The 11,962-nt window shown below is 61.8% G+C and overlaps 1 protein-coding gene across 2 annotated transcripts; it reads left to right on the forward strand.

The window, feature by feature from the left end:
- The first annotated feature begins 1,464 nt into the window (after positions 1–1,464).
- Positions 1,465–9,813, forward strand: TLE5 (TLE family member 5, transcriptional modulator). Of its 2 annotated transcripts, XM_053220142.1 has the most exons (7): positions 1,465–1,613; positions 2,728–2,825; positions 5,182–5,245; positions 6,598–6,642; positions 7,243–7,305; positions 8,678–8,752; positions 8,835–9,813. In XM_053220142.1, the coding sequence occupies exons 1-7, from the start codon at positions 1,587–1,589 to the stop codon at positions 9,054–9,056; spliced, it is 594 nt and encodes a 197-aa protein (XP_053076117.1). In that variant the 5' UTR covers positions 1,465–1,586; the 3' UTR covers positions 9,057–9,813. The 2 variants fall into 2 exon arrangements, with proteins under 2 accessions (XP_053076117.1, XP_053076118.1); XM_053220143.1 differs by lacking the exon at positions 8,678–8,752.
- The last annotated feature ends 2,149 nt before the right edge of the window (positions 9,814–11,962 follow it).

Consider the following 11,962-nt stretch of genomic DNA (forward strand, 5'->3'; position numbering starts at 1 on the left):
GGGAAAACCCAAGGCCCAAAAAAGTACCAAATAACCAGAGGCGAGCTGCAGAGTTGATGATGGTAGTGATGGTGGTGATTAAGAGCCTGTATTTAGCACTTGCCGGATGAGTTGGGCATTATTTCACTAGCTTCTTTGGGGCCTGTTCTCCACAGCAAGTGAGATCCTATCAAAATCCCAGTTAGGCCGGCCCTGATGGGGCCAGGGCTCCAGCCTCCCTGCCTCCCTTGGAGTAAAAGCCCAACTCCTCCCAGCAGCCTCCAAGGCCCTGCACCATCTGGAATGCCCCTGGCACCAGCTACAGAATTTGCATGGCCCAGCTATAGAACAACATTGTGAGACCCCCTCGTTCGAAAACGATGAGGAATTTCCAGGCCACAACAGCAGGTCACGAGCCCAAGCGCAGGCCCTTCTGAGTGCAGGGCCCCTGTGTGAATGCATGAAGTTGCCTGCCCTGCCTCCCTGCCCTCCTTCCCTGCCCTGCTTCTCAGTACCAGGCTCGCTCGCTGCCTCAGGGCCTTTGCACTTGTTATTCCTGCCTCCTTGAGTAAGCTGCCAGCCTCCATCCCTGCCGGCTCCCCTCTCTCACCTTCAGGTCCTCTCTGTGGTTAAGGAGGCCTCTCGGACCTTCCCCTGTTTGAAAATCGCACCTTCCTGGCCCTCCCCGCTGCTGCTTCATTTGCTCCATAGCCCTTACCACCTACCGACGTGCCAGGGATTCTGGCTCGAGCGCTCGTCTGTCTCATGTCATCGCCACCAGGGCCGGGACTTCGTGCCCCGCCACCCCCACCCCCGGGTCTCGGAGCAGGGCCTGGCACACAGTAAGCGCTCAATAAACGTGCGCCGAAGGAATGGCTCCCATGAGGTCGGCGGGATCACCGCGGCCTTTCTACAGAAGAGGAAACCGAGGCTCGGAGAGAAAACAGTCAGTGAGCCAAGGTTACAGAGCACGTCCCTGGCACGCGTCCAGGTCGCGCCATGACAGAGCCGGCGGTTTAGATGGGGGCGGCCGGGCCCTTTCTCCGCCACATGGGGAAACCGAGGCCCGGCGGCGGCGGCGGCCAGGGCCACCCCGCCGGGAGGGGCCGCGGCCCTGGGCGGGGCGCGCCGGGCCCAAGGTCACCGCGCCGGCCGGCCGGGGAGGCGGGCTGGGTGGGGATCCGCAGGCCTCCCCGGGCGCGCGCCCCCCTCGGCGGCGCGCACGGGGCCCGGGAAGCAGCAGCGGCGGCGGCGGCGGCGGCGGCAGCAGGTGGAGCCGGAGCCTCCGCGCAGCCGAGGCCGCGGCCACTGCCGGCGTCGCCGCCATTAGACAATAGGAGCGGCGGCCGGGCGTGCGGGGAGGCGGGCGGCGGGGAGGGGCGGGGAGGGGCGCCGGGCGCGCAGGAAGCGGGGCCCGGGGCGCGCCGGGGCCGGGCGCGCGGGGAGGGGGCGCAGGAAGCGGGCGAGGCCGGGCGCGGGAGGCGGCGGCGGCGGCCCCGGGAGCTGCCGATCGGCGCCGGGACAAAGGCGCGGCCGCCCGGCGCCCCGAGCCGCCCGAGCCGGGGCGCACAGCCGGGGCGCAGCCCGCGCCCCCCGCCGCGACTGACATGATGTTTCCACAAAGCAGGCATTCGGTAAGCGGGGCCCGCCGGCCCGGCGCCCCCCCACCCCCGGGTCCGGGCCCGGCATCCCCCTAGGTCCGCGCCTGGAACCCCCAGTTCTCAGCCGGGCCATCCCCCCCCCACTCCGGTCCGGGCCGCGCGCACCTCCCCCAGGTCGGCGCCTGGCACCCCAGTTCCCAGCCGGGCCGTTTCCCCCCCCCCCCCACCCCCGCTCCGGCTCGCGGCTCGGCGCCTCCCCCCCCCTCCAACTCCTGGGCCGGGTCCCCAACAGCTCCCGGCCCAGCGCTACTCCCCCGCCCCCATCGCCGCCAGCCCCCGGGCTCCCCCCCATCCCCCGTAGGTCCCGGTCCCTCTCCCAGCTCCCAGCCCAGATTCCCCCCCCTCCACCCCCAGTTCCCAGGCCCGGTCCCCTCCAGCTCGCGGCCCGGATTCCCCCCTCCCCCAGCCCCTGAGGCATGCTTCCCCCCCCCCCCCCCGCGCCAGGCAGGCAGGGCCTTGGGGCGGCCTTGGCCTCGGGCCTGGGGCTCCCCGGGAGCCCCATCGGGCACCTCTAACACCGGGGCTGCTTTTGGGGCCTAGGAGTGGGGGGAGATCCGAGGCGCACCCCTCCCGGAAGAGCGCAGCCCGGAGGAAGGGTGCTGGGAATCTGGGGTGGAGGGCCCCCCCGCCGGGTGATTTCGGGCGCTGGGAGAGGCCCCTTCCCCAAGGGGACTTTGCGGGGAGGCCTTGCTCCCCCACCAACTTGGGGAGGGGCACTCCAGGACACGTTCTCCCCCCATCGCAGAGGCAGTTGGGGCTCTCTCGGATGTGCACCCCCCTCCGGCGCTGTGGAGGGGCGGTAGAGGGCGCACGCTGCCCCCCACCAAGGGCGGACCTTAAAACGCACCCCCACAGCCTGGGGGTGGCGGGGAACGAGGCGGCTCGGGCGCACCCACCCCCTCGCCTTCCCCCGGGAGAGGCGGGGGCAGGAAGCGAGGGCGGGGGCCGCGCCAGGGGCTGTAAACACGAGCCCGGGAAGTGGGGCGAGGGGGGGGGGCGCGCGCTGCAGCTGCGCCGCCGGCCGGCCGCTGCCTCGGGGGTCGCCCCGCCCCGCCCGGCCCTGACCCGGGCCGCCCCCTCCCCACAGGGCTCCTCTCACCTACCCCAGCAACTCAAATTCACCACCTCGGACTCCTGCGACCGCATCAAGGATGAGTTTCAGCTGCTGCAGGCTCAGTATCACAGGTGAGCTGGGGGCCAGGGGCCCTGCAGGGGGGGATGGTGGGCACCCCTAGAGGGGAGGCCTAGAGGGGAGGTTGCGGCCCCTACTGTATACGTAGACTTGAAAAAATGTAGGTAGAGAGTGTCCTTTCATGTGGTAGGCGCTGTCGTGAACACTTTTCCAATATTAAACTCCCCTAGACTTCAAAACAGCCCATTTCGCAGGTAAGTAGACGGAGGCGCAAAAAGTGAAATTATGTGCCCAGAGCCGCGGCAACCTGCGTGGCTTCAGAGCCTCTCTCCCCACCCCCACCCCCATTGGATAGAAGACCTCCCAAGAAGTTGGGGGATGGACCCTCCACCACCCCACCCCACAGGAGATCTCTGTGTCTTAGTTTTGGAGAAAGAGTTCCTGGGGTCCTGACGCTCCAAGGTGGTTCTTCCTCCAGAATTTAATCTTCTAACGTTGTGAAGGGCTTGCCAAGTGCAGGATCTAAGGGGAAGGAACTGGTACTACCTTCAGCCTTCCACTTAAACAGGTTTAAGCCCAGAGAAGTTCAGAGATTTTTCTGGGGATGCCCAGCAAGGAAGTGGCACAGAGACACTTGCACCCAGTCCCTGGGTAGAAGAATGCGAGCCTTCAAGGCTGTGCTCCCGAGTGTGGGGCTTTGCCTGGGAATCAGAAGGGGGTCCTTGGTCACGAATCCCAGTGGGGCCTCGGGCCCTCTCTGGACCTCCGTTTACCCACACAAAAGCGATCTAAGAAGCTTCCTGGGTTTTCTTCAAGGAGAAAGGGAAATAGTGAGATAGAGATATTTACAAAAATCTCACCTTTTGAGGGTACTTTCCACGCTCCCCATGTGGTAAATACTCAACCTACATCCTCTTGTTTAATCTTCCCCCAGTGTCCTGTTGCTGGGCCTATTTTACAGATGAGGAAACTGAGGCACAGGCAGTTGAACTTTGTTCCATCCCCTGATATGGAGAGTTTAGGGGCTTGGCTTGGCAGGTCTGGCTTTTATGAGCCCCCCCCCCCCCCAGGGGGTCCTTCCCTCCCTGCCTGGCCCGTGCCCAGGAGTACTGGGCCTGGTCCAGTCCCATAGACTGGAGGTCACAGTACGGTCACAGTGCTGTGTGACCTCAGGTAATCCAGATGCCCTCTCTGAACTTTGGGATCTCCATCCACTGGACCTGGGTCTCTCTCTATACAATGAGGGGTCCTACCGTGTTGGGGGTACACACGGGATTTACCAGATCTCCAAGAAGGGCCAGAAATTCAGAGTTTGCGGTGGAAGTGCCTGATTTTTTTTTTTTTTTAATGTCAACAAATAGTGTTGTTAAAGAAAATGAGAGAAAAGAAACTCACGGGGCCCCTAGCGTCACAGACTGTGGCCTGTCTCTGAACCTGGATGTACAAGGCAGTCAGTTTGGTAGAGGGAGACGCTAGGCCCCACAAGACCAACATGCGTTTATTGGGTGCTTGCTGTAGAACAGGAGCTGTTCTAGAAGCTTTCCTTGTCTTAATTGGTTGCATTCTCCCCACCCCACCCTGGGAGGTTGGTACTTCATAGATGCAGAGACCAAGGCCCAGAGAGGTAGAGGGTCACACAGCGTCGAAGCAGCAGGGCCGAACTTTGAGGCCAGTGTGCCTGGCTCGAGTCGGCCGTCTGCTTTCTGCCTCTTTCTCTGCCCCCCTCGGTAGGGCTGGCGGCAAGTGGGCTTTGAGAAATGCTCTAAGCTCATCCTTGCCGGGAGAGCCTGCAAGAGGCCAGGGGCTCACCACTTCTGTTACCCAAAAGTGGAACTTGAATCCCCTAGTGAAATCAAGGCTTGTAAGGGGGGCCTGGCCGGTCCCCTTGGAGATTCCTCGGTGAGTCCAACCCAGCTCCCTGCCAGCCAGCCAGCCCTGCACCCTCTCTGCCCTTTTGTGGTTTCTATTCCTTCCTCCCTGGCTGCATCGTTGTCCCCAGCGGTTGGGACTGTGGCCTCTGTAGCCAGCTTTCTGGCTGTGTGACCTTGATCCACTTACTCACCCTCTCTGGGCGTCCATTGCGTCATCCGTGGCACAAGGGTCGACGCTAATATCACGGATTTCATCGAGTTTCTGGACGGGGAGAAGTTTCTCTGAGTCCCTGGCGGACCTGGGGTCAGGGTGTTTGTAATCCGTGTGCTTACCCGCGACTTTCTCTGCAGCCGTGTCTCCAAGGCTGAGTTCTTGATCCTCGGTTTACAGCCCGGGAGCCCGAGGCAACCCACCCCCTGCCCCATCTCCACAGAGGGGCGCGTCGTTCTGCCCCCACCAAAGCTCTGGGCTCCCCTGCACGGTGGTAGGGGGGACCTCAGCCCGGCCCCTGGCCCTTCCCTCCTTGTTCTGTTTCAGCCTGAAGCTCGAATGTGACAAGCTGGCCAGTGAAAAATCAGAGATGCAGCGTCATTACGTGATGGTAAGCTGGCCCCGGGTGGGCGGGCGGGGGCTGGTGGGGGGACCCCAGACCCTCCTCCGCCCCTGGCAGCTGCCTGACCCTGGCCGCCTCCTGCGGGATGTAGGAGGATTCGGGGTCTGCTCTCCATTCAGCCGGCCCCCGGGGCCTGGCTGAGTCCGCCTTGCCGGCCTGGCCGCCGGCCCAGGCGGTGGCCGAGGTGCCAAACCACCGGGTTGCAGCCTGGGCCTGCCAGGTCCCCCGGCTGTCCTTGGCAGCAGAGGAGGCAGCTGCTGTGAAAGCCAAGGCCAGGAACTGACGTGGGGGAGCAGCCGGATCCCTCCCTGCCCCCACAGTTTGGGCATCCCAGCGTTTAACCCCTCCTGGCCCGGGCTTCGGAAGGAGGACTGGGGGGGGGGCGGGGGGGGCAGGAAGCTGACATCCTTTGAGGTCCCAGGGAGGGAGGGGGTGACACTGCATTCTTTGCCTGACATCTGAGACCCTGCCTGTGCACGCTGCCAGAATCACTTGCCGGGATCCACACCCACCAGGTGGCAATTTCTAAGAAACATCAAAAACCCCTGCGTTGGTCCAGCCCAGAGCCCGGCTCTCCCAGGCTACAGGGGAGGCAGAGGCAGATACTTCCCTCCTGGCCCCAGAGGGATGGGGCTGGGGCGGAGAGAGGGACCCAGGACGGGTGGGGGAGGGGGGCAGGGGGGACGGTTCCAGAGAGGGGCACACTGCCTAAGGAAGGCTGCACGGAGAACGGGGCATTGCGGCTCGGGTCTTGAAGAATGAGTAGGAGCTTTCTGGGCAGAGGAGAAACTGCAATGTCCTGGGAATGAACTTGGCTTCCCCTGCCCCACCCTCAGGGATGATGGGGAGCCATGAGGGACTTGAGGGGAGGGGAGGGGGCAGGGTCAGATCTGGGACGTGAGGAGGGGGGCTCCTGACCCCAGAGCCAGACCCAGCAGGCTTTGTTTATCCTGATTATTTATACCCAGGAAGGCAGACTTCCCGGGAGTCTGGGGCCACCCGCCGACAAGACACATAAAGAGAAAAGATTAGGAGCCCTGGAATGTTTGTGTGCCGGAGAGGGGCTGGATAATTATTCCAGAACCCAGGGGAGCCAGGCCAGGCTGGGGCCCTGAAGCCCCCTCCCAGCTCCCTCAAGTGCCCCCCCCCCCTCCCCCAGGGGCCTGGGCCCACTGCTCCGGGTCTGGGTGCCTCCTACATGCCTCTCCTCTCTCCTGCCTTCACACTCTCATCTGGCTGCCTCCTGCCCTGTCTCTCTGTCACTCCCCCATCTCTGTCTCTGGAGCCCCCCATCCTTTGCCCACCCCCCATTTCTCTCTCTCTCTCCCCCCCCCCAATAGTACTACGAGATGTCCTACGGCTTGAACATCGAGATGCACAAGCAGGTACGCCCCCCGCCCCCCTTGAGCACCCCCAGGCAGGTGGGCCCGGCCCCTTGGCTATGAACCAAGTCTGTCCTTCAGAGCCCTCTGTCTGCTCTTTCCTGGGCCCCCCTGGGAGGTTTATCTCCCTGAGGGGGAGGGGCAGAAACTTTCCCCCAACCTACCAGCCCCCTGCCCCGTTGACCCCCCTTTACAACAGTGGGGGAGGGTAACATGCCAGCGCACCGTGGACCCCCAAATTGCCCCTCACCCTGCAGCCTTGCTTTGGCCATCCGTGCGCTGAGGAGGCCAGCGGAGGGGTGTCATAAAAACAATGATGCTGGCCACCCCTCCCCTACAAGCAGCCACTCCTTACCAGGCGCCGGCCATCATCTCAGGGCCACCCGGCCCCCCGAGCCCGGTCCTGCGTCTTCACTGTCAGCGGCAGGGCCGGGAGCCAGCCTCAGATCCCACCTCTACCGCTGGTTGGGTACCCATAGGCTTGAGGTGTTGATCTGACCCTGGGCCGAGCTGGCCTCTTAGCTAGAACCTCGCGGGCCTCCTGGGGCTAGTCTGCACCTGCCCCCGCCGCCTGCCCTGGACTGAACCCTCCGTGCGTTCCAGGCTGAAATCGTCAAGAGGCTGAATGGGATTTGTGCCCAGGTCCTACCCTACCTTTCCCAAGAGGTGAGTGACCCTCCACCCCCCCAAGGGCTTCTGGGAGGAGGAGGTAGACAGACCGTGGACTTGCCCCAGGCCCTCCCCGCTGCAGCCCTCAGCGCGGAGCCGGCTGCCCGGACCACACACCTCCCCTCTCTGGACCTCCCAGACACCAGCCTGGCCTGTGCGGAAGAATCCCCAGGCTGGAGAAACCCCCCGGGGGTGCAGGGCAGTGGAGGGAGGGGCCTCCCCCTGCTGCAGAATTTCCAGCTGGAGTGAGTCACTTCACTGGTGAAAATGTCAGATATGCCCAAGAGTTGTTCCTGCCTGTCCTGCTTCTGCCTCGGACCTTCCTGAGGTTTGTCTGCCAGGCCCCGCGGGCCACCTCAGGCCACAACACCAGAAGCGTGTGTGTGTGTGTGTGTACGGGGAGGGCACTCAGCACACATCTGCAGACGTGCACACAGACGTGCACAGACGCGACACCCAGATACACGAGGCACACACATGCACGTGTGCACGCAGATGCACGTACGTGCAGCCACGCAGAGACCCACAGGTGGACGCGTGGACACACGCACGCGCCCTGGGGAACCGGGCACCGGGCTCTCACTTCTGCTTTTTGAGATTTTAAGACTCTTGGTGTGAGACCTGCTCCGCATGCCCCGCACCTGCCAGGTTTTGCTGTCGATAATTCATTTCCTCTTTAAGCCCAGACGATCTTGGGGCCCTTGGGGAACCTGCGTGCCCAGGGACAGTTCCAGAAGGACACTGTGAAAACCCCAGAGAAAGGGGTTCTTGGGGCCTGGAAGACCTAGACTTGGGCTTTCCTTGCATGACGGGGGCTTCCTGGGAGGCAAGGCAGAAAGAGACATTGGCAGATTCTGGCGTCTGATGGCAGAAGAGACGGACGTTCAGGGAGTGCTGGGGTGTGGAGGGGGCAGATTGCTCTGGGGAGGGATTGCGCTGAACCGAGACTCCTACTCCGGCACTGCCAGAATCCTCCGGGCCTTCCTCAGCTATGGAAGGAGAGGAGCTTGGATTAGCAGGTGTTCGACTGCAATCTGCAAGATCTTAGGATCAAGACTTGCCTGTACAGTTGGCCACGCTGTGCACTGTGCATCTATTTCTTTGTAGGTGGCAGATCCAGGGTGTCTCTCAGATTCACCCAGTGTCGTTTTCTTAAGTATGTTTGGCACTGGCTGAGGCTTGGTAAACAGAAGGGCATGGAGAGGGGTTTTCTGGTGGGGTCAAGAGCCATGGGGGTTGGGGGGGGACGCTGCATGGCGCTAATAGCCTGGATGGGAGAGTGGCTTCTCCTGGGCTCTGTGCCCCAGAGCTCCACCTGAGATCAGGGTGCAGCACCTGGCTCCTCTCTGCCCCCCATTCCCCTTTCCAGCACCAACAGCAGGTCTTGGGAGCCATCGAGAGAGCTAAGCAGGTCACGGCTCCTGAGCTGAACTCCATCATCCGAGTACGTCTGGGTCTCGGGTGGGCGGGCAGGTGGGAGGGCGGGTGGGCCCGGCAGCTAATGCTCCCCTCCTTCTGCCCTGCAGCAGCAGCTCCAAGCCCATCAGCTGTCCCAGCTGCAGGCCCTGGCCCTGCCTCTGACCCCGCTGCCCGTGGGGCTGCAGCCGCCTTCGCTGCCGGCCGTCAGCGCGGGCACCGGCCTCCTCTCGCTGTCCGCGCTGGGCTCCCAGGCCCACCTCTCCAAGGAAGACAAGAACGGGCACGACGGTGACACCCACCAGGAGGATGACGGCGAGAAGTCGGATTAGTGGGCGGCCGGGATGGGGAGGGTGGGGGGACAGAGGGGAGACAGACAACGGAAGAGAGAGGAACGTTTAGCGCAAGACACAGTAGAGCTCGGGATTGGCTGAACTCGGTAGTATTTATGGTAGCCGCCTGCTGGGGCCCTAGCCCTGCCTGTGGGCCGCCCCTAGCTTCGCTCACACCCCCGGCCTCCTCCCTCCTCCTCCTCCTCCTCCTCCCCCCCACCCCTGCAGCCTGAGTGGGTGAATACCTTGCTCATGCTCATTCCACACCGGAGGCAAGCTGAGGCCTGGAGGCACAAACGGGAAGCCAGGTCAGAGGAGAGCAAAGCCTCCAGAAGCCCCGCACCCCTGCACTTCCCCGTCCGCACATGCGCGCACCTGACGTCCGCCCGCAGGGCCCCTCAGGGCGCGCCCCCCAGCCTCTCACCCCGGCACTGCATGCAGACAACACGCTAGCTGCCCCTTCCTGCCCTGGGCACCCCCCCCCCTTCCCGTCCTCCCCTCCTCCCCTTTCCCTCACCTCCTCTGCCCGTTCCGGAGCCCACGCCCACCTGTCCTCGCCCCTCGCCCCGCAGGAGAGGGGGCGGGGAGAGTGAGCTTAGCCAGGAGCAGGGGGGGGGGGGGGGCGGGCGTCCCAGAATTCCCTTTCTCCCCTTCCCGAATAAAGATGAGGGTATTCAAGTTGTCTTGGTTTTTATTTTATTTTTTTCCTTTCTCCAGTATACTAGCTTGTCTTTCAAGAAAAGGGATATTACGGGGGGGGGGGAAAAAAGACAGAAAAATGTTTAAAAAAAAAAAAACAAGCAACACCCACACCTGTGTCTGTATATAGCCTTTTAGACTGTCAGCTTTTGTTGTGCTCAGTCGTCTGATCGCTGCGAAGTCACAATGCTGTGTCGAGGGTGGGCTTAGCTGTGCCTTTCAAATAAAGATGTGAGAAGGTTGGTCGCCTTGTTCCTGCCTCTGTGTTGCGGGCTGCCGCGGTGCCCCCCTTCCCAGGGGAGGAGGGGGTTCCCTCACGTCTGAGCTCCCTCCTTATGAGGGACGGGTTAGCGAGAGTCCCGGGTGAGTCCAGCTCGTCGGTGTAAGTCTGTCTGCAGAACTTGGTGCGTAGACCAGAGAGGGTCAGCTGGAGGATCTAAGTCACACAGCCACGCCCCGGTGCCGGAGGCTTAATGGAGCTGGTTTCTGATCACCAGGCCACAGGGCTCCGAAGTGGCATTCTTTTCCCTTAGAGACAGATTTCCAGACTGCCGGGATCAATTGCCACTGCCCACACGAAGACCCTTTTTCCAGAGCTGAGAAGACAGACCCCCAGCTGAACGTGACCGTGCCAGGACCTCTTGAAGGTCCTGGAGCCACCCCCTGAGCGGGACCACCTGGGGGAGCCAGAAGGAAAGGAGGTTCCCAGAGTGCATCTGGCGCTTGGGCCAAGAGGCCCTCAGGCTGCCCACCCAGGATGTGGGGAGAAGCTAAGGGTGGGGCTGGGCGGGGCAGCCAAGGAGGGCTGGGGCGTAGAATTCCCACCCTCAGGGACCTGGGCACCTAGGGACTTTTCAAGTCCAAGAAATTCTCACCTGTCCCCCATCCAGTGGGTTCCCATGGGGGACCAAGGGCAGAGGGGAAGGCGGACTGCTCACCGCACAAGAAATGGCTCATGACAGAGGAGTGGGGACAGGGACCGAGCCACCCAGGCGCCCCTGCACCCACTGCAGCCACAGCACCTCTAAAAACGCCAGTGTGATGGGGTCACTCCCTGCCTAACGTTTATCCTCGGGTTCAAACCCCAAACTCCAAACTCGGGCACCTGGGTGGCTCAGTTGGTTAAGCCACTGACTCCTGGTTCAGCTCACGTCACGATCTCACGGTTCCTAAGATCGAGCCCTGCCTGGGACTCCACAGTGACATCGCGGAACCTGCTTGGAATTCTCTCCCTCTCTCTCTGACCCTCCCCTCCTTGTGTGTGCGCTCTCTCTCTCAACATAAATAAATAAGCATTAAAAAAAAAAAAAAAAGGCATGAGTACTGAGTGATTCCATTTATATGAAGAACAAAATCCAGCCCAAGTGACCTGTACTGTCAGGTGTCATGGGGTTACCCTTGGCAGAGGGGGAGGGGCACAGGGGGCTTCTAATGGGGCCGGTCGTGTTTCACTTCTCAACTTGCCTGCTGATTACATGAGGGTGTTCACTTTGTAATAATTCATGAATTTGTTCACTTCACAACCTGTGCACCCTTTTGTGTGTTACATTTCACAATTTAAAAAAAATCATAAAAAATAGATTTGTGGCCTCCGTGGCAGCTGGATCTGCTCCCCACCCCTCCAATCATCCCTCTTCCGCAGGCGGCAACCAGCTTGAAACATCTCGCCATTCCTTGCCTAGAGGCCTTTGCACATGTTGTTCCGTCTGTCTGGAACAGTGTTCTCTTTTTTTTTTTTTTTTTAACGTTTATTCATTTTTGAGAGACGGAGAGAGACAAAGCGCAAGTCGAGCAGGGGAGGGGCAGAGAGAGAGGGAGACAGAATCCGAAGCAGGTTCCAGGCTCCGAGCTGTCAGCACAGAACCTGATGTGGGGCTCGAACCCACAAACCGTGAGATCATGACTTGAACCGAAGTCAGAGGCTTAACCGACTGAGCCACCCAGGTGTCCCCAGATCCCTGGATGACATGTTTCTTAAGTCCTCTCAGGCCCCTCCACCCAGGTCCTGCAGGGAACAACAGGTGCCATTAATATGTCACATGGTGGTTCCAGGCATATGGTCTCTAGCCTCAATTTAAATCCTGGCTCTTCAGGGGTGCCTGGGTGGCTCAGTAGGTTGAGCACCCGACTTCGGCTCAGATCATGATCTAGAGGTCCGTGGGTTTGAGCCCCGCGTCGGGCTCTGTGCTGACGGCTCAGGGCCTGGA

This window comes from Acinonyx jubatus, chromosome A2 (assembly GCF_027475565.1).
Source record: "Acinonyx jubatus isolate Ajub_Pintada_27869175 chromosome A2, VMU_Ajub_asm_v1.0, whole genome shotgun sequence".
Classification (NCBI taxonomy): domain Eukaryota; kingdom Metazoa; phylum Chordata; class Mammalia; order Carnivora; family Felidae; genus Acinonyx; species Acinonyx jubatus.

Coding starts and splice junctions, on each gene's coding strand:
- TLE5 (XM_053220142.1), top strand. CDS start 1,587: ATGATGTTTCCACAAAGCAGGCATTCG. Junction 2,826..5,181: donor CTGCAGGCTCAGTATCACAG/GTGAGCTGGGGG, acceptor GTTCTGTTTCAG/CCTGAAGCTCGAATGTGACA. Junction 6,643..7,242: donor ACATCGAGATGCACAAGCAG/GTACGCCCCCCG, acceptor CGTGCGTTCCAG/GCTGAAATCGTCAAGAGGCT.